Genomic DNA, 17,822 nt, shown 5'->3' with positions numbered 1-17,822 from the left:
GAAATGTTGGGAGGTATGAATCAGTAATAAAAAATATCCCTGTTAAAAACGTTCTAATCAAGTGTAACAATCAATACAGCTTAAAGGAACATGAAACCCAAAAAAAGTCTCTCATGATTCAGATAGAGAATAACATTTTGAACAACTTTTTAATTTATTTCTATTATCTAATTTGTATAAATATAAAAAGAGAGATGCACTCAGCTGGGACAGAACAAAAGCTAGAAAAACTTCCGTGCCTGTTAATTTTCAGTGCCACTCAGGGTGCATACTCTTTTAGCACACTATGCCCCTTCACAGAGAAAAAATATGCCGTAGCATATCAGTCTGACCCTGCCCAATGACAGTCCAGCACCGAAATACCAGCCAATTCTTCTCTGAACAAGAGAAACAACAACCCCAGACGATCGTTTCGGCCTTCTGTGGGCCTCGTCAGTGAGGTGCGTCTCTCTATTTTCTTGATATTATCTAATTTGTATCATTCTCTTGGATTTATTAAAGGAGCAGCAAAGCCTTACTGGTTTCTAAATAAACACATGGGTGAGACAATGACAATCAGTATATATATGCAGCCACCAATCAGCATATCGAAAACCTAGGTTCATTGCTGCTCCTGAGCTTGCCTAGATAAACCTTTCAGCAAAGGATAATAAAAGAAGGAGCAAATTAAATAATAGAAGTAAATTGGAAAGTTGTTTAAAATCTCTATCTGAATCATACTAGAAAAAATGTGGGTTTCATGTCCCTTTAAATATAAAAATTGTCCTGTCAAAAACATGAATCACTAATATTACTTACAAGTCAAAAGTTTAAATATAAACATATTCCTGTAAAAAAAAAAACATATCCGTAAATTCAAATAAAGAAAAAATGCTGTCAATTTAGTTTAAAAATAATAAAATATTCGTGTAACAAAACGATATTTCCCAATCACAAAATTAAAGTTTCAACTAAAAATGTGCAGGATAAAGAAAAACGTGCACTTATTTTTAATCGAAATAAAAAGAGCAATAATTGTGTTTTTTCCTGTGACGTCAACAGTTGCGCGCCAGCAGCAGGTGTGCACGTTACACTACATGTGACAGGTACTACAATTCTTTTAATAACAAAATAACAGTATACATAAACCATAATGTGCACCTATAAATATTACAATTATGTATATTCTACAACAGATAAAGGTAAGTCCAGAGCGGGAGCGGGCACATTGCATTCCCTAGTAGTGACTGTCTGCCAGTCCCGACTCCCGTGTGCACCTCCGCCGAGTAATGTATAAGAAATGCTTGCGAAGTTGCGAAATAATAGCTGGTCACGTGATGTGAACCCCGCGCTGTTACTATGTACTGGCTGTCCGCGAACACGCCCTCTGAGCGTGTGAATAAAGTTGTTGACAAGCGAAAGCTTATGAGGGTCTGCGCATGCGCACTGTTATTTTGTCAGCTGACAGCTCAGTCGGTAGAGTGAGATCCGGAAGTATCCTTGAGCAACAAGCCCCTGAAGCTTAGAAACTGTGCAGAAACCATGGCAACGAGTGTCAGCACCCAGAGAGGCCCGGTGAGACGGTGTGCGGGGAGATGTGCATGAGAGGGCTGAAGGGCATGTGCTGTCTGCAGGGAGTGGGGCGAGGCAAAGGCGTAGAGAGGATATTGTGTAAAGAAGTGTGTGAGGCTCAGCCCATGCCTTCCGCTTATACCAGGAGGTTCAAGAACTTTCTAGTGAGAAATCTCTCATTGATTCCTGTATTCACTAAGGTTGTGAGATACAGCTCAACCAGCTTCACAGGATCACGTTAGTGGGAAGTCTGTTAAACAGGAAGGGTCTTCGCATTATTAGTGAATCTGTGCTGCTATGGAACAGCCATATAGAATGAGTGGGTTTATAAAAAAAAAAAAAAAAGTGGTTGTGGGAAAAGTGATCATAAGGGGAGCAAAGACAAAGCCAGAGAGAGTGCAGTAGGTGGAGGGAGAGTGTATGATAAGAGAGTCGAGACAGGTGTGGAGTAATGGTCAGAGACAAAGCCAGAGAGAGAGTTCAGTAGGTGGAGATAGAGTTTATGATAAGACAGGTGTGGAGTAATGGGCACTGACTAGAGCAGAGAAAAAGCAAGAGAGAGAGTTCAGTAGGTAGAGGGAAAGTGTATTAAGAGACTGGTGTGGGGTAATGGGCAGAGACAAAGCCAGAGAGAGTGCAGTAGACAGAGGGAGAGTGTATGATAAGAGGCAGGTGTGGGGTAATGGGCACTGACGAGCAGATACAAAGCAAGGGAGAGTGTATAAGAGACAGGTGTAGAGTAATGGGCACTGACTAGAGCAGAGAGTTTGTTCATTAGGTGGAGTGAGGGTGTATGATAAGAGGCAGGTGTGGGGTAATGGGCAGAGACAAAGCCAGAAAGAGTGCTGTAGGCAGAGGGAGAGTGTATGATAAGAGACAGGTGTGGGGTAATGGGCAGATACAAAACCAAAGAGAGTGCAGTAGGTGGAGAGAGCGTGTATAAGACAGATGTGGGGTAATGGGCGCTGACTAGAGCTTAGGTTTCCTATCGATGAGTAATCGAACATAATACTTGACCTAAACACAACATGCTGATGAATCCATTCCAGTATTGAATAGAAACAGTTTTGCAATATTCATGTATTAGCAAAAATGCCTCTAGTGACATTTTTTAGTTTTTCAGTGAGAGCTTTTCCATGTGCATATGTACCTATGCTCTGTGAGCCCTCATTCAAACACAGTACTTGCCCAGAGAGCATATATGGTTACAGCCATAACTCAGTTTGCATGGACATAATTGTCGCTAACGGTTTTTGGAGCAGGTGTAGTGTTAGACCCCCAGATTCCCAAATATTTTATATCTTTTCATGTGACAACACTGCAGAAATGACACTTTGCTACAATTTAAAGTAGCGAGTGTACAGCCTGTATAAAAGTGAAAATTTGCTGTCCCCTCAAAATAACTCAACACACAGCCATTAATGTCTAAACCGTTGGCAACAAAAGTGAGTACACCCCTAGTGGAAATGTCCAAATTGGGCCCAAAGTGTCAATATTTTGTGTGGCCACCATTATTTTCCAGCACTGCCTTAACCCTCTTCGGCATGAAGTTCACCAGAGCTCCACAGGTTGCCACTGGAGTCCTCTTCCAATCCTCCATGACGACATCACAGAGATGGTGGATGTTAGAGATCTTGCGCTCCCTCACCTTCCGTTTGAGGATGCCCCACAGATGCTCAATATGGTTTAGGTCTGGAGACATGCTTGGCCAGTCCATCACCTTTACCCTCCGCTTTTTTTAGCAAGGCAGTGGTCGTCTTGGAGGTATGTTTGGGGTCGTTATGTTGGAATACTGCTCTACGCCCAGTCTCCAGAGGGAGGGGATCCTGCTCTGCTTCAGTATGTCACAGTACATGTTGGCATTCATGGTTCCCTCAATGAAATGAACTGTAGCTCCCCAGTGCCGGCAGCACTTATGCAGGCCCAGACCATGACACTCCCACCACCATGCTTGACTGTAGGCAAGACACACTTGTCTTTGTACTCCTCTCCTGGTTGCCGCCACACACGCTTGACACCATCTGAACCACATAAGTTTATCTTGGTCTTATCGGACCACAGGACATGGTTCTAGTAATCCATGTCCTTAGTCTGCTTGTCTTTAGCAAACTGTTTGCAGGCTTTCTTGTGCATCATCTTTAGAAGAGGCTTCCTTCTGGGATGACAGCCATGCAGACTAATTTGATGCAGTGTACAGCGTATGGTCTGAGCACTGACAGGCTGACCCCCCACCCCTTCAACCTCTGCAGCAATGCTGGGAGCACTCATACGTCTATTTCCAAAAGACAACCTCTGGATATGATGCTGCGCACGTACACTCAACTTCTTTGGTTGACCATGGCGAGGCCTGTTCTGAGTGAAACCTGTCCTGTAAAACCGCTGTATGGTCTTTCCCATTGTGCTGCAGCTCAGCTTTAGGGTCTTGACAATCTTCATATAGCCTAGGCCATCTTTATATAGAGCAAAAATTATTTTCACATCTTCAGAGAGTTCTTTGCCATGAGGTGCTATGTTGAACTTCCAGTGACCAGTATGAGAGAGTGTGAGAGCGATAACACCAAATCTAACACACCTGCTCCCCATTCACACCTGAGACCTTGTAACCCTAATGAGTCGCATGACACCGGGGAGGAAAAATGGCTAATTAGGCCAAATTTGGACATTTCCACTTAGGGGTGTACTCACTTTTGTTGCCAACGGTTTAGACATTAATGGCTGTGTGTTGAGTTATTTTAAGGGGACAGCAAATTTACACTGTTATACAGGCTGTACACCCACTACTTTACATTATAGCAAAGTATAATTTCTTCAGTGTTGTCGCATGAACATATATAATAAATTATTTACAAAAATGTGAGATACTGTATGTATATGTGTGTGTGTGTCTGGAGAGAGATAGATATGAGAGAGATAGAGATATTATTTGAGTTACTGTTGATTTTCTATCATCTCGAACCAGTCTGACCATTCTCCTCTGACATCAACAAGGCATTTTCGTCCACAATATATATATTAATATTTAAGAGAGAGACACTGACTATATATCCATAATTTAATTTATTTGTGGGTTTTTTGAGTGTATAGCCCAACCCGCGTATTGGTAGAACATGCTACAAGACACTGCATGTGTAACTGACCCGATTAGTAGGAATTATGAATATTTCCTTAAATTGCTTACTTTTTTTTTTTTTTGATAGTTGATCCTTCTGTGGATGTTACAGATGTTGTGTGGGCATATCTAACATCTGTGGGACTTGTTCTGTTTGTATTGGAGATCATGTGTTTGTTAGAAAGATTCCTCAGTAATATACTCATTAGAAAACTACAGCTTCCTTTTACTACAGAGATATCTCCAAATAACAGTAACTCCTTCCTTGCTTTGGGAATTGTCAAAATGTGCCCAAGTCAGGGGCACCACAAATAAATACAGCCTTTCAGTATCAAACTAGGTGAATGTGAAGCACAACATAGATGTCTAACCCCAAACGTTCTGCTTTTTAATATATTGTGAAACTTAAAGGGACACTGAACCCAAATTTTTTTTCTTTCGTGATTCAGATAGAGCATGCAATTTTAAGAAACTTTCTAATTTATTCCTATTATCCATTTTACTTTGTTCTCTTGCTATCTTTATTTGAAAAAGAAGGCATCTAAGCTTTTTTTTTTTTTATCAGAACTCTGGATGGCACTTTTTTATCTGTGGATGAATTTATTCACCAATCAGCAAGAACAACCCAGGTTGTTCACCAAAAATGGGCCGGCATCTAAACTTACATTCTTGAATTTCAAATAAAGATACCAAGAGAATGAAGAAAATTTAATAATAGGAGTAAATTAGAAAGTTGTTTAAAATGAAAGAAAAAAATTGGGTTCAGTGTCCCTTTAAGGCAAACATGCATATTATATGGTAACAATCCAATAGCTTCAGAGGTTGTTTTTTAAAGATCTTTTTTTCTTTCATGATTTAGATGAGTCAAATTGACTTTTATTATCAAATTTGCTTTGTTTTCACTGCATTCTTTGTTGAATGTACCTAGCTAAGTAGCACTGCATGGCTGCAAACACACCTGCTATTTAGTGGTCTTGAAAATGTATAACAGTGTTAAAATTGTTCATGCAAAACAGCAGCAATGTAGTGCTTCAGACACGTGCTCCAAAAACAACTTTTTAACAGAGAATACAAAGAGAACAAAGTCAATTAGAAAATAGATTTTTTTTTTTTTTTTTTTTTTTAATTTTTTTTTTAAAATTTTGCTATGATTCATGACAGAAAAAATGTGTTTTATGTCCCTTTAAGCACAGGCATATTCCATATGTTCTTGGTTAAAGGGCTAGGTCAAAAATAAAATGTGTATGGGTGCATTTTCATTTGAAATATGAGCATTTTTGCATTGTACTTTCATTGGCAAAAAAACTTCTATTAAGTTATTGTTTTTCAGTGGCATACACACATATCCTATGAAGACCCCACAAACCCCACACCGAAAAAAATAAGTTCTATTTTGTTTTAGATGAAAAATTGTCTAATATTGCTAGTCCTTCAGAAGCCCCATCATTGCTTGTTGCTAAAAGGGAACAGGCCAGCCAGTCCTTCTGTATGTGTAGTTTATAACGCAAAGCTCTACAATCTGTACAAAATGCAGCATTGGGGAGTAAAAGAGCCATATCTCCTTATCTTTTTGTCTAGACCATCTTGTACAACTTTATTCCATGGCGATCTTACTCCCACAGCTGCTGCTGTAGTTAACAGATCGATGACTAATCCGGCTTCCTCCAATCTTTGTGTTGTATCGTGAGCTAGACTACAAAGGGGGCACGCAACGATTGGAGGAAGCCAGATTCGTCATCGATCTGCTAACTACAGCAGGAGCTGCGGGTGGAGGATCATCAGTCTGCTTTCCATAAAGAAAAGGGAAGTCATTTTAAAAAGAAGCTTCAATGTAAACTTTAATAAATGTGCCCCTGTTTATAAGAGTATTTTTAGATAACGGGCACTTATTCACTTAACTTTACATTCACTTTAATATGCAAAGCACAAACTAATTGCATCATTTAACATAAATTCATTTAATGATAATTTGTACAATGAACATTGAAAACCAGTATTAGCTCATTTAAACCTAATATTGGCTTACAGTTTAGCTGGGTAGTCAGTAAAATCAACTGTGTGTTGTGCCCATTAAATAGATGCTGGGGAGAACACTGTGAAATACATAATAAATGTATGTGTACATATTGGTCTTAGAGTATACTATAAGATCTCATAGAGATAGCCATCTGGCTCCTGTACCCTGCTAATTAGATTGTTTTCTGGTGTCTCCACCTTATTTGATGTTCATTTACCATAGAATGTATCTGCAGAGATCATACTTTGGCATGACTCCTCTTGTTCTGTCTGGTGGGTGGAAAGAGAAAATATCTTACTACGTTCTGTTTCTACTTCTAAACATTATGAGATTCCTTGTTGTTTAAGCTTCTCTCAAATAAAGGTCACTGCTAGAAATTAGACCCTATAGATGTGTTAATTTAAAACTCATTTTTATATTCTGCTCTCTATGGCCGTTCCTGACCTCCTGTACAAAAATCACTGTTTACCAATTTAGTAGACCTGTGCATTCAGATCCTTCGTTTGGATCTGAATGTGCAAGTTGGTGGACGTTCGTTGCATTTGGTTTTTTTCCGAGCTGGATTTATTCTTGTGAAAGTTCAGCACACTAAGATCTGGATTTGCACATATCTTAGTGTGTTGCACTTTCACAAGAATAAATCGGGCTCAGAAAAGAGTCAAATGCCACAAGCGCATGTCTACCATTTAGTACATTTGGGCTCTGTACAACAAAGCGTGTCAATGGGCAAATACAACTGTTATGAATATGATTTCTTAGCTTCAGGATTTTGGTTGTTAAGCAGAGAAGTTTTTGTCTCTTTTTATATGCAAATTAGGCATAGAACAGAATAGGTTTAATTATTTATTCTAATATCACAACTTTAGAAAATGTGGCCCTGGATCAACAAACCTATTTTTAACATAGGCGCTATAAAGAATATTAAAAAGCCATACACTTTTTTTTTTGTATATAGATATATGTAGAATAAACCAAGTTAGAAGTGTTCTCTTCCTGGCTCCCAGATGTATCAAGCCCTGCGTTAGGCAATATGCAAAATGCTTCAGGTTATTTGAACCCTGAGACTTTAAAGCTACAATAATTTAAAAAGACCATATCAAAACTATATAAAATGCAAAACATATTCAATTTTTATATCTGAAACTATCTTTTTACAAATATATATATATATATATATATATATATATATATAATCGTATGCAGACTTACTGATCATAAGGGACAGACCCCTTGCATTTTGATGTTATTTGGCCAACCAGATTTTGCAAATATAGAGCATTTCAAGTACACACCCATTGGTAACCCTCTCTTTGTGGCCAAGTAAGGCCATATATAAATTAGATCAGTGGAGGAGTGTAAATTGTTGGGTCAGTCAAAGGGAACCATTGTTAAAGGGACATAAAACATAATGTATAAATGCAATGCTCTTTATTAGAGCACCTTCTACTCTGTGTTGGCAATCCAATTTCAGAAGCATATTCACATATGCTGTATGTGACCCCCTGCACCCTCCTTGAATGCTGGTACTCTGGGGTCTAGGCATGCACACAAATGTGCATATCCTGCTAAAACAACCGTAGTGTTTACTAAAATTATTATGATACCACTTTAAGCAAATGCAATGATTTAGTTTAGTGCTCTAACGAAATATACCATTAAAAATCCCTTTAAAGTGATGATAAACTTTACATGTTTTAAAATCAGGTCCGGAATCTAAGCAGTATTTTCCAGGGACTTTAATTGATCACTTCTAATGAATGTGACTTTTTAATCTAGCTGTGCCATTCTAATACCCCTCACTCCGGCCCTCCCTCTTCAGAACAGAATGGTTTGAACTGTTCTCCAATCTGTGCTCTGGCTACAAAAAAGTTTCGTACGGCTAGAGCAATGATTGGTGAACAGTCAAAACTGTTGGCTCATAAAAAAAAATAAAAAAAAAAAATATGAGTTTTGAAGAGGGTGGCCAAATCACAGGGTATTGGAATGGCATGGCTAGATTAAACAGTAAATTACAGCACATCTTTATTAGAAGTGATCAATTAAAGTGCCTGTAAAATATCGCTTCTATTCCGCACCTGATTTTAAAACCTGTCACGTTTACGATCACTTTAAAGGTAAATGAAACTCAAAACATTTTTCTTTCATGATTTAGATGGAGAATACAGTTTTAAACAACTTTCCAATTTACTTCTATTATCTAATTTGCTTTATTGTTTAGATATCCTTTGTTGAAGATATAGCAATGCACACGGGGAAGCCAATCACAAGAGGCATCTATGTGCAGCCACCAATCATCAGCTTGCTGAGCCTATTTAAATATGCTTTTCAACAAAGGATACAAAGACAATGAAGCAAATTAGATAATTGAAGTTAATAGGAACGTTGTTTAAAATTGCATGTTCTTTCTAAATCATGAAAGACAAAATTTGGGTTTCATGTCCCTTTAAGTATGTGGCATACACTCTGGAGTTCAACAAGCATACATGATATACAGTTCCAAGAAAAAGTATGTGAACCCTTTGGAATGATATGGATTTCTGCACAAATTGGTCATAAAATGTGATCTGATCATCATCTAAGTCACAACAATAGACACAGTCTGCTTAAACTAATAACACACAAAGAATGAAATGTTGCCATGTTTTTATTGAACACACCATGTAAACATTCACAGTGCAGGTGTAAAAAGTATGTGAACCCTTGTATTTAATAACTGGTTGAACCTCCTTTGGCAGCAATAACTTCAACCAAACGTTTCCTGTAGTTGCAGATCAGACGTGCACAACGGTCAGGAGTAATTCTTGACCTTTCCTCTTTACAGAACTGTTTCAGTTCAGCAATATTCTTGGGATGTCTGGTGTGAATCGCTTTCTTGAGGTCATGCCACAGCATCTCAATCGGGTTGAGGTCAGGACTCTGACTGGGCCACTTCAGAAGGCGTATTTTCTTCTGTTTAAGCCATTCTGTTGTTGATTTACTTCTATGCTTTGGGTCATTGTCCTGGTACAACACCCATCTTCTGTTGAGCTTCAGCTGGTAGACAGCTGGCCCTGCAAAATGTCTTGATAAACTTGGGAATTCATTTTTCCTTCGATGATAGCAATCCGTTCAGGCCCTAACGCAGCAAAGCAGCCCCAAACCATGATGCCCCCACCACCGTACCTCACAGTTGGGATGAGGTTTAGATGTTGGTGTGCTGTGCCTCTTTTTCGCCACACATAGTGTTGTGTGTTTCTTCCAAACAACTCAACTTTGGTTTCATCTGTCCACAGAATATTTTGCCAGTACTGCTGTGGAACATCCTGGTGCTCTTGTGCAAACTGTAAACATGCAGCAATGTTTTGTTTGGACAGCAGTGGCTTCCTCTGTGGTATCCTCCCATGAAATCCATTCTTGTTTAGTGTTTTACGTATTGTAGATTCGCTAACAGGGATGTTGGCATTTGCCAGTGACTTTTGTAAGTCTTTAGCTGACACTCTAGGATTCTCTTTCACCTCATTGAGCAGTCTGCGCTGTGCTCTTGCAGTCATCTTTACAGGACGGCCACTTCTAGGTAGAGTAGCAGCAGTGCTGAACTTTCTCCATTTATAGACAATTTGTCTTACCGTGGACTGAAGAACAGCAAGGCTTTTGGAGATACTTTTATAACCCTTTCCAGCTTTATGCAAGTCAACAATTCTTAATCATAGGTCTTCTGAGAGCTCTTTTGTGTGAGGCATCATTCACATCAGGCAATGCTTCTTGTGAAAAGCAAACCCAAAACTGGTGTGTGTTTTTTATAGGGCAGGGCAGCTGTAACCAACACCTCCAATCTCATCTCATTGATTGGACTCCAGTTGGCTGACATCTCACTCCAATTAGCTCTTGGAGATGTCATTAGTCTAGGGATTCACATACCTTTTCCACCTGCACTGTGAATGTTTACATGGTGTGTTCAATAAAAACATGGCCACATTTCATTCTTTGTGTGTTTATTAGTTAAAGCAGACTGTGATTGTCTATTGTTGTAACTTAGATGATGATCAGATCACATTTTATGACCAATTTGTGCAGAAATCCATATCATTCCAAAGGGTTCACATACTTTTTCTTGCAACTGTATATTCCAGCAGATGCAGGTAAAATAATGAATGTCTGTTGCAATATTTTTATTTTGCTAACATTCAAAGCGTTAAGCATTTTGATACCATACTGGTGACTCCCCTAGTGTTCTGTACGGGACGTGTTTGTATTATTATTTACACCCTGGGGTTGCAAGTTTTCGTCAGGCCTATAAACATCAGTTGCAAATTGATAACTGTTATGAGAAGCCATTTATTGTAATTTGCAGAATGATCAAGGGATTTCTGTTTTGAAAGCTAAATATGATTTACAAACAAGCAGCAATTTTAAAGAGAAGTGATTCAGTAAGTAATTTTGCTACCTGTCAGAAATGTTACAGCAGTAAAAGAGTAGAGGGCAATATATATATATTTATAAGGGCAGTAAACTGAGTTTGTGATATAAAATGTTTAAAGAGAGTAAATGCTACTTAGATTGATATATTCAAAGCAAAGATTAATTTAAGAATAATATGCAGATATTTTTTATTTTTATAAATATATAAAGTGTAAAGATTGTGTCCATTAAGCAGTGGGTATGGGTTCTTCCATGTTGTAACCCGTGTTCTTCTCTCTAAGACACTGGTTTTCAGGCCACATTTTGAGGATATCTGAACTAGAGCACAGGTGAAATAATCAGCTGCTTAGTAAATATGGTTATTTTACCTGCTCTCATCCAAGGTAATCCTGAAAACCTAGCCTGTTGGGGAGCCCTGTGGACAGATTTGAAAACCAGTGCTCTAAGGTGGGGTGTGTTTTTTCTTTTCTTTAAAGGGACATAATACCCAACTGCACTTGAAAGCTGTAAAATCGAGAAATAACACCTGAATATCATCAGTATGTAAAAATGAAGATAGTTTACCTCAAAATTTCCTTAGCCACCACCATTGTAAAGGGACTTAGAGGCATCAAACCCTTTTTTTTTTTTTTTTTTTTTTTTTTTAATTGCCTTCACGTTTTTAGAATTTGATGATTATTTGCTTTTTGTGATACCTTTTTTTATTATTATTATTGTAATTACCACCTGCAGAGCATTATTTTCAAATATATGGACAGCATGAAAAATAATTATTTTTCTATGTGAAAAATATGAATTTAATAAAGCTGCAAACCTACAGCAATTAAAATGGTAGAAACACCACTATATGGTTTATAAAAGTAATCAACTTCATTACTTATCCGGTTGTCAGTTATTTAATGTGTCAGTATATTTCACATGTACAGTATAATCCAATCCACAAACACCTGACATCCAAAGCTCCAAACTGTGTTGCATTTTGTTGAACTGCCCCATACTGGTAAAGGGACAGTCTACACCAGGGGTGGGCAACTATCGGCCTTCCAGATGTTATGATCTACATATCCCATGATGTTTTACCAGCATTATTGCTGAAAGAGCATTATGGGAGATGTAGTCCATAACATCTGGAGGGCCGATAATTGCCCACCCTTACATTTTTAACTGGACTCCTTCATGCTTCTACACTTCCTTCCTGAAAATGTGATCACTGCAGTAGACTTTGTAGTTGTTATCACAGCATGTCAGTATAGTCTAATTAAAGGGGTTGTACATGTGCTATGATGGCCACTATAAAACTTTCTGGAGAGGTCACTTTTTTTGGTCTGTGGCGCTCTGTGTTAACCAAACCATAGACCATCAAGATTAAAAACTGCAGCATTTATCTGTTAAAAGGACATGAAACCCATATTTCTTTCTTCCATGATTTAGGTAGAAAATAAAATTTTAAACAACTTTCCAGTTTACTTCTATTATCAAATTTGTTTCCTTCTCTTGGTATCATTTGTTAAAGGAGCAGCAATCCACTACTGGTCTCTAACTGAGTACATGGGTGAACCAATGAAAACCGGGTGGGGGTGGGGGTGTGTATATGTGTGTGTGTGTATATATATATATATATATATATAATGCATGCAGCCACCAATCAGCTGCTAGAACCTAAGTTCTTTGCTGCTCCTGGGCTTACCTAGATAAACCTTACAGCAAAGGATAACAAGAGAAAGAAGTAAATTTGGTAATAGAAGTAATTGGAAAGTTGTTTAATGAATGTCTAATTATGACTTTACTGTCCCTTTAAGCATCTGGAATGAAAACTGGAGTTTTCTTGAGATTGGTACTGACTACCTGAATTATTCAGCATTAGGACACTAGCAGAAGAACCAGAAAATAGCCTCAACATAATGAAGGAAAAACATGGTTAAACTTCAGGATAAAAAACATTAAAGGGATAGTGAACCCAATTTTTTTTTTTTTTTTTTATGATTCGGATAGAGCATACAACATTAACAAATCAATAAGCAAGTGCAATCCAGGTTCTCAACCAAAAATGGGCCGGCTCTTAAGCTTTCATTCCTGTTTTTCAAATAAAGATACCAAGAGAACGAAGAAATTAATAGGAGTAAATTAGGAAGTTGCCTAAAATTGCATGTTCTATCTGAATCATGAGAGAAAAAAATTGGGTTTATTATCCCTTAAAACATATAATTTTGTTTTTTGCACATTAGTACAGATTATAGCCAAGGAGATGTTTCTCCACAGAACCTGATGTGTTGTAATCACCGTTCCCTCTAAGGTGAGCGCATGCACACCTTATTTCAAGGGAGCGCACATACCTTTTTTAGAGTGTGCCCAGCTGAAATGTCAGTTTTTGTTTTTAATCAAGAGATTTTTTTTTTATTGCGGTGATCTGCATTAGTATTATGCTAAGCTGCGCTAATGCTGGAGAGTAATGCTAAGAGATGACAAATTTAAAAATAGTTTTCACCGCCCCCACACCTGCACTTCAGGAGGAAAGGCATCTGAGATGGACTCGGAGCATCCCACCTGTAAGGTTAAGTAACTCATCTGCTGCTCTTATACTTTAAAAATGCTACCTACTAGTTGTAGTGGTGAAGCGCCTAATCCTTGGTGCAAGATTTAATGCTGTGTAGTTTCTGTTGAGTGTTATAATACCCCAAGGCTTGATTATCCTCATGCTGCTGAGCAGATGTTACAAAAAATTACTTTTGCCTCAAAGGGATCCCGAAGAGTCAAACTGTCATTGGACTTTGTACTGAGCAGACCTATGTTAACAGGTGGGAACAATTATACAGATTATTATGCTTATCATTGTTATATTACTTTATTATAGCATGGAGACAAGTGAGGCTGCTAGACAGTGTTGTTGTACAGACAGGTCTCAGATAACTTGTTGGCAATCTTTGTGTATAATTACAAAGTGCAGTCCTAGGAGCTACCTGCCGATTGATTGGCTACACACGTATGCCTCTTGCCATTCACTCATCTGATGTGTGCAGCTAGCTCCCAGTCTTGCATTGATCCTTTCCATTCTGAAACATGAAAGAAAAAATTGAGGTTTTTATAATTACTAGTACCAATATAGAGCCACGTATCTCCCATTTTTGCACACCAGAAGGTCATTCCTATTTTATTACATGCGTATGGTGCCTAGAACGTCTCACAAATCGCGCCCCCCCCAGCTGTTTATGCTTTGGGATCTTGTGACTGTCCCATATTAGTAGTATTGTCCGCATTATGTGTCCTATTTACAACTGGAGAAGTTCCAAGGATTCTTGTCTTGTCAACAACAGATCCAAAGAAGAAGCTGGTCAAGCTGCAGACGCGCTAACTGGGACACAAACCACGTGTTTATCCAGGGATCCAAATAGAGAAAGCTCTGGGCTAAATAAAAGCTTCGCTTCCCTGCACAGTTATGCAATGCGAGTCCAGCTGTATCTATATAAAATAGACCTTTTTATTGTTCCATCTATGTCAAGGTACAAAGTAACATGTATATTTACTTTTGGTCAACTGGTCACGTCTTTGTCTTATGTGTTAGTGAACACTTTCTGGTCTGGCACATATATGCATTTCTGGAAAAATAGCTGAAATTGATAGATTAGAATGTAATCACATCACAGATGGTGAGAATTGGAAGCCAATTGTTGCTATGCTTTGTAAGGTTGTATCTTTGTTAATATATGTAAATTAGATGTAAAAATGGTTTATGGTTAACTGATGTTTATATGGGATGGGTAAAAAAAAATATTTCTGATGCACATAATTATCTTCTATAGAAGTTGTGTGCATCCAGGTTCTTGTTTTAGACTCAACACTTCATCATTGGTCCTGCATGTTGTGTCTAGTCCTCTTAGTAACCTAACTGCAGAATATCTCTGTTTTAAATAAACACTCTACTGCAAAAATGACATGATTCATTTTTGTGTTTCTGACTTCTACAAAGGGGTAAAGTCCCACCAAGGATCTACAAGTCTTGTGGGACATGGCCAGTTATCCAATCAGGAGTAGCGGCTGCTTGACCCAGCCAGTTACCAACTTTGCTGTGCATGGGAGTTGAAAGGCTTGCACCTTTAAAGCAGGACTTGCCTATGTGTTTTATCCATTTTGCAAGGGTTAAACGCAGTGATCTTGGCTCACTAATACTAAATTAGAGTGTTGGGTGTAAAATAAATAAATAATAATAATAAAAAAAATGCAGCAAAGTAAGAATGCTTTCAAAAATGCTAATGTCAAATAGCTTATTTTTATCAGCTAACAATATGCAAAATCTAAATCAAATCAATACTTTGTGTAACCACCATTTTGCCTTAAAAACGGCATCAATTCTTCTAGGTATACTTGTGCAAAGTCACAGATTTGAAAGCATACAGGTGAAACTCGAAAAATTAGAATATCGTGCAAAAGTTAATTTATTTCACTAATGCAACTTAAAAGGTGAAACTAATATATGAGAGAGACTCATTACATGCAAAGCAAGATAGTTCAAGCCGTATTTTGTCATAATTGTGATGATTATGGCTTGCAGCTCATGAAAACCCCATATCCACAATCTCGGAAAATTAGAATATTACATGCAATCAATAAAACAAGGATATTGCATACCTGTAGAACAATATCGGACCTCTGAAAAGTATAAGCATGCATACTGTATGTACTCAGTACTTGGTTTGGGCCCCTTTTGCAGCAATTACTGCTTCAATGCGGCGTGGCATGGAAGCTATCAGCCTGTGGCACTGTTGAGGTGTTATGGAAGACCAGGATGCTTCAATAGCAGCCTTCAGCTCTTCTGCATTGTTCGGTCTCATGTCTCTCATCTTTCTCTTGGCAATGCCCTATAGATTCTCTATGGGGTTCAGGTCAGGCGAGTTTGCTGGCCAATCAAGCACAGTAATCCCACGGCCATTGAACCAGGTTTTGGTGCTTTTGGCAGTGTGGGTAGGTGCCAAGTCCTGCTGGAAAATGAAGGCAGCATCCCCATAGAGCTTGTCTGCGGAAGGAAGCATGAAGTGCTCCAAAATCTCCTGGTAGATGGCTGCGTTGTCCCTGGACTTAATGAAGCACAGTGCACCAACACCAGCAGATGACATGGCTCCCCAAATCAACACAGACTGTGGAAACTTCACACTGGACTTCAAGCATCTTGCAGTGTGCCCCTCTCCATTCTTCCTCCATACTCTGGGTCCTTGGTTTCCAAATGAGATGCAAAATTTGCTCTCATCAGAAAAGAGGTCTGTTTTTCTTTAGCCCAGGTAAGACGCTTCTGACGTTGTTTGTTGTTCAGGAGTGGCTTGACAAGAGGAATATGATATTTTGATGCCCATGTCCAGGATCCGTCTGTGTGTGGTGGCTCTTGTGAAAGTCCCCAACACTTTTGAATGGCCTTTTCCTGACAATCCTCTCCAGGCTGCGGTCATCCCTGCTGCTTGTGCACCTTTTTCTTCCACACTTTTACCTTCCACATAACTTTCTATTAATGTGCTTTGGTACAGCACTTGGGAACATCCAACTTCTTTTGCAATTACCTTTTGAGGCTTTCCCTCCTTTATGGAGGGTGTCAATGATGGTTTTCAGCACAACTGTCAAGTCAGCAGTCTTTCCCATGATTGTGATTCCTACTGAACCAGACTGAGAGACCATTTAAAGGCTCAGGAACCCTTTGCAGGTGTTATGGATTAATTAGCTGATTAGAGTGGGACACTTTGAGCCTAGAATATTGCACCTTTTCACAATATTCTAAATTTCTGAGATTGTGGATTTGGGGTTTTCATGAGCTGTAAGCCATAATCATCACAATTATGACAAATCACGACTTGAACTATCTTGCTTCGCATGTAATGAGTCTATCTCATATATTAGTTTCACCTTTTTAAGTTGCATTAGTGAAATAAATTAACATTTGCACGATATTCTAATTTTTCGAGTTTCACCTGTATAGCCAGGTGGATGATTAAGTACTTATTCCAAACAGGTGCTAATTATTATCAATTTAATATGTAGGTTGAAACAGAAATAGTTGTGTAGAAGGAATAAAACTGGGTGAGGAACAGACATGGAAACAAGGCCAAGTGACTCTGTCACAGCTTGTTAGGAATTCAGATAATCCCTACAAAAGAGGGAGATTGAGTTTATTATTTATAGAACCCAACTGTGGTTGAGAGCAGTTTAATTAGAGTTTAGGCATAAGTGTGGTCATGTAGTAGAACTTTTACTTTAGCTGGTAGAATAGGCTATGCTAAGATTCTTAGCAATAAGTGGAAAGTATAAGTTCTTCATTTGTTGTAGGTGTTTATAGTGTCACAAACCTCTAATGCAGCCGGAGGCAACAATGGCAGCAGAGGACATGATACTAAGCACCGGTTAAGGATAGTGCATATGCTAACAAGTTAGGAATTCTATAGGCAAGTAGCTGGAGAGGCAGTAGGAAGCCACCGGTTTAGGTCTGAAAGCTCCGGTATAGTTGTGGCACTGCTAGTAAGAGCGAGGAGGAGAAGCGTGTGAAGATCCGACCATCTTCGGCGTGTGTTGTCACCGCGGATGAATCCGCTAGATCCGGCAGTCAGGGAAGCTTGTCAGTTGAGAGGACGGAACATCATAGACAGACAGAGAACGGAGGTAAAGGCTTAAACACAAGTTAGAGAGGCGTAGTAACCAGGATGCAAGCAAGCTTGAGGAATACACAGGATTACCAAGCAATGAGTAAAGGTAGGTGAGGAATTTAAATAGCAA

The 17,822-nt window shown here is 38.7% G+C and overlaps 1 protein-coding gene across 1 annotated transcript in view; it reads left to right on the top strand.

Moving 5' to 3' along the window:
- Nucleotides 1-1,421: 1,421 nt before the first annotated feature.
- TOLLIP (toll interacting protein) overlaps nucleotides 1,422-17,822 on the top strand; it is a 133,902-nt gene continuing 117,501 nt past the window's right edge. The window contains exon 1 of the mRNA XM_053720476.1: nucleotides 1,422-1,554. Coding sequence (XP_053576451.1) covers nucleotides 1,522-1,554 — 33 coding nt within the window. The 5' untranslated portion in view covers nucleotides 1,422-1,521. The remainder of the gene's footprint in view (nucleotides 1,555-17,822) is intronic.

Source organism: Bombina bombina, chromosome 7, assembly GCF_027579735.1.
Source record: "Bombina bombina isolate aBomBom1 chromosome 7, aBomBom1.pri, whole genome shotgun sequence".
Taxonomy (NCBI): domain Eukaryota; kingdom Metazoa; phylum Chordata; class Amphibia; order Anura; family Bombinatoridae; genus Bombina; species Bombina bombina.
This window is presented reverse-complemented; position numbering and strand designations above follow the sequence as displayed.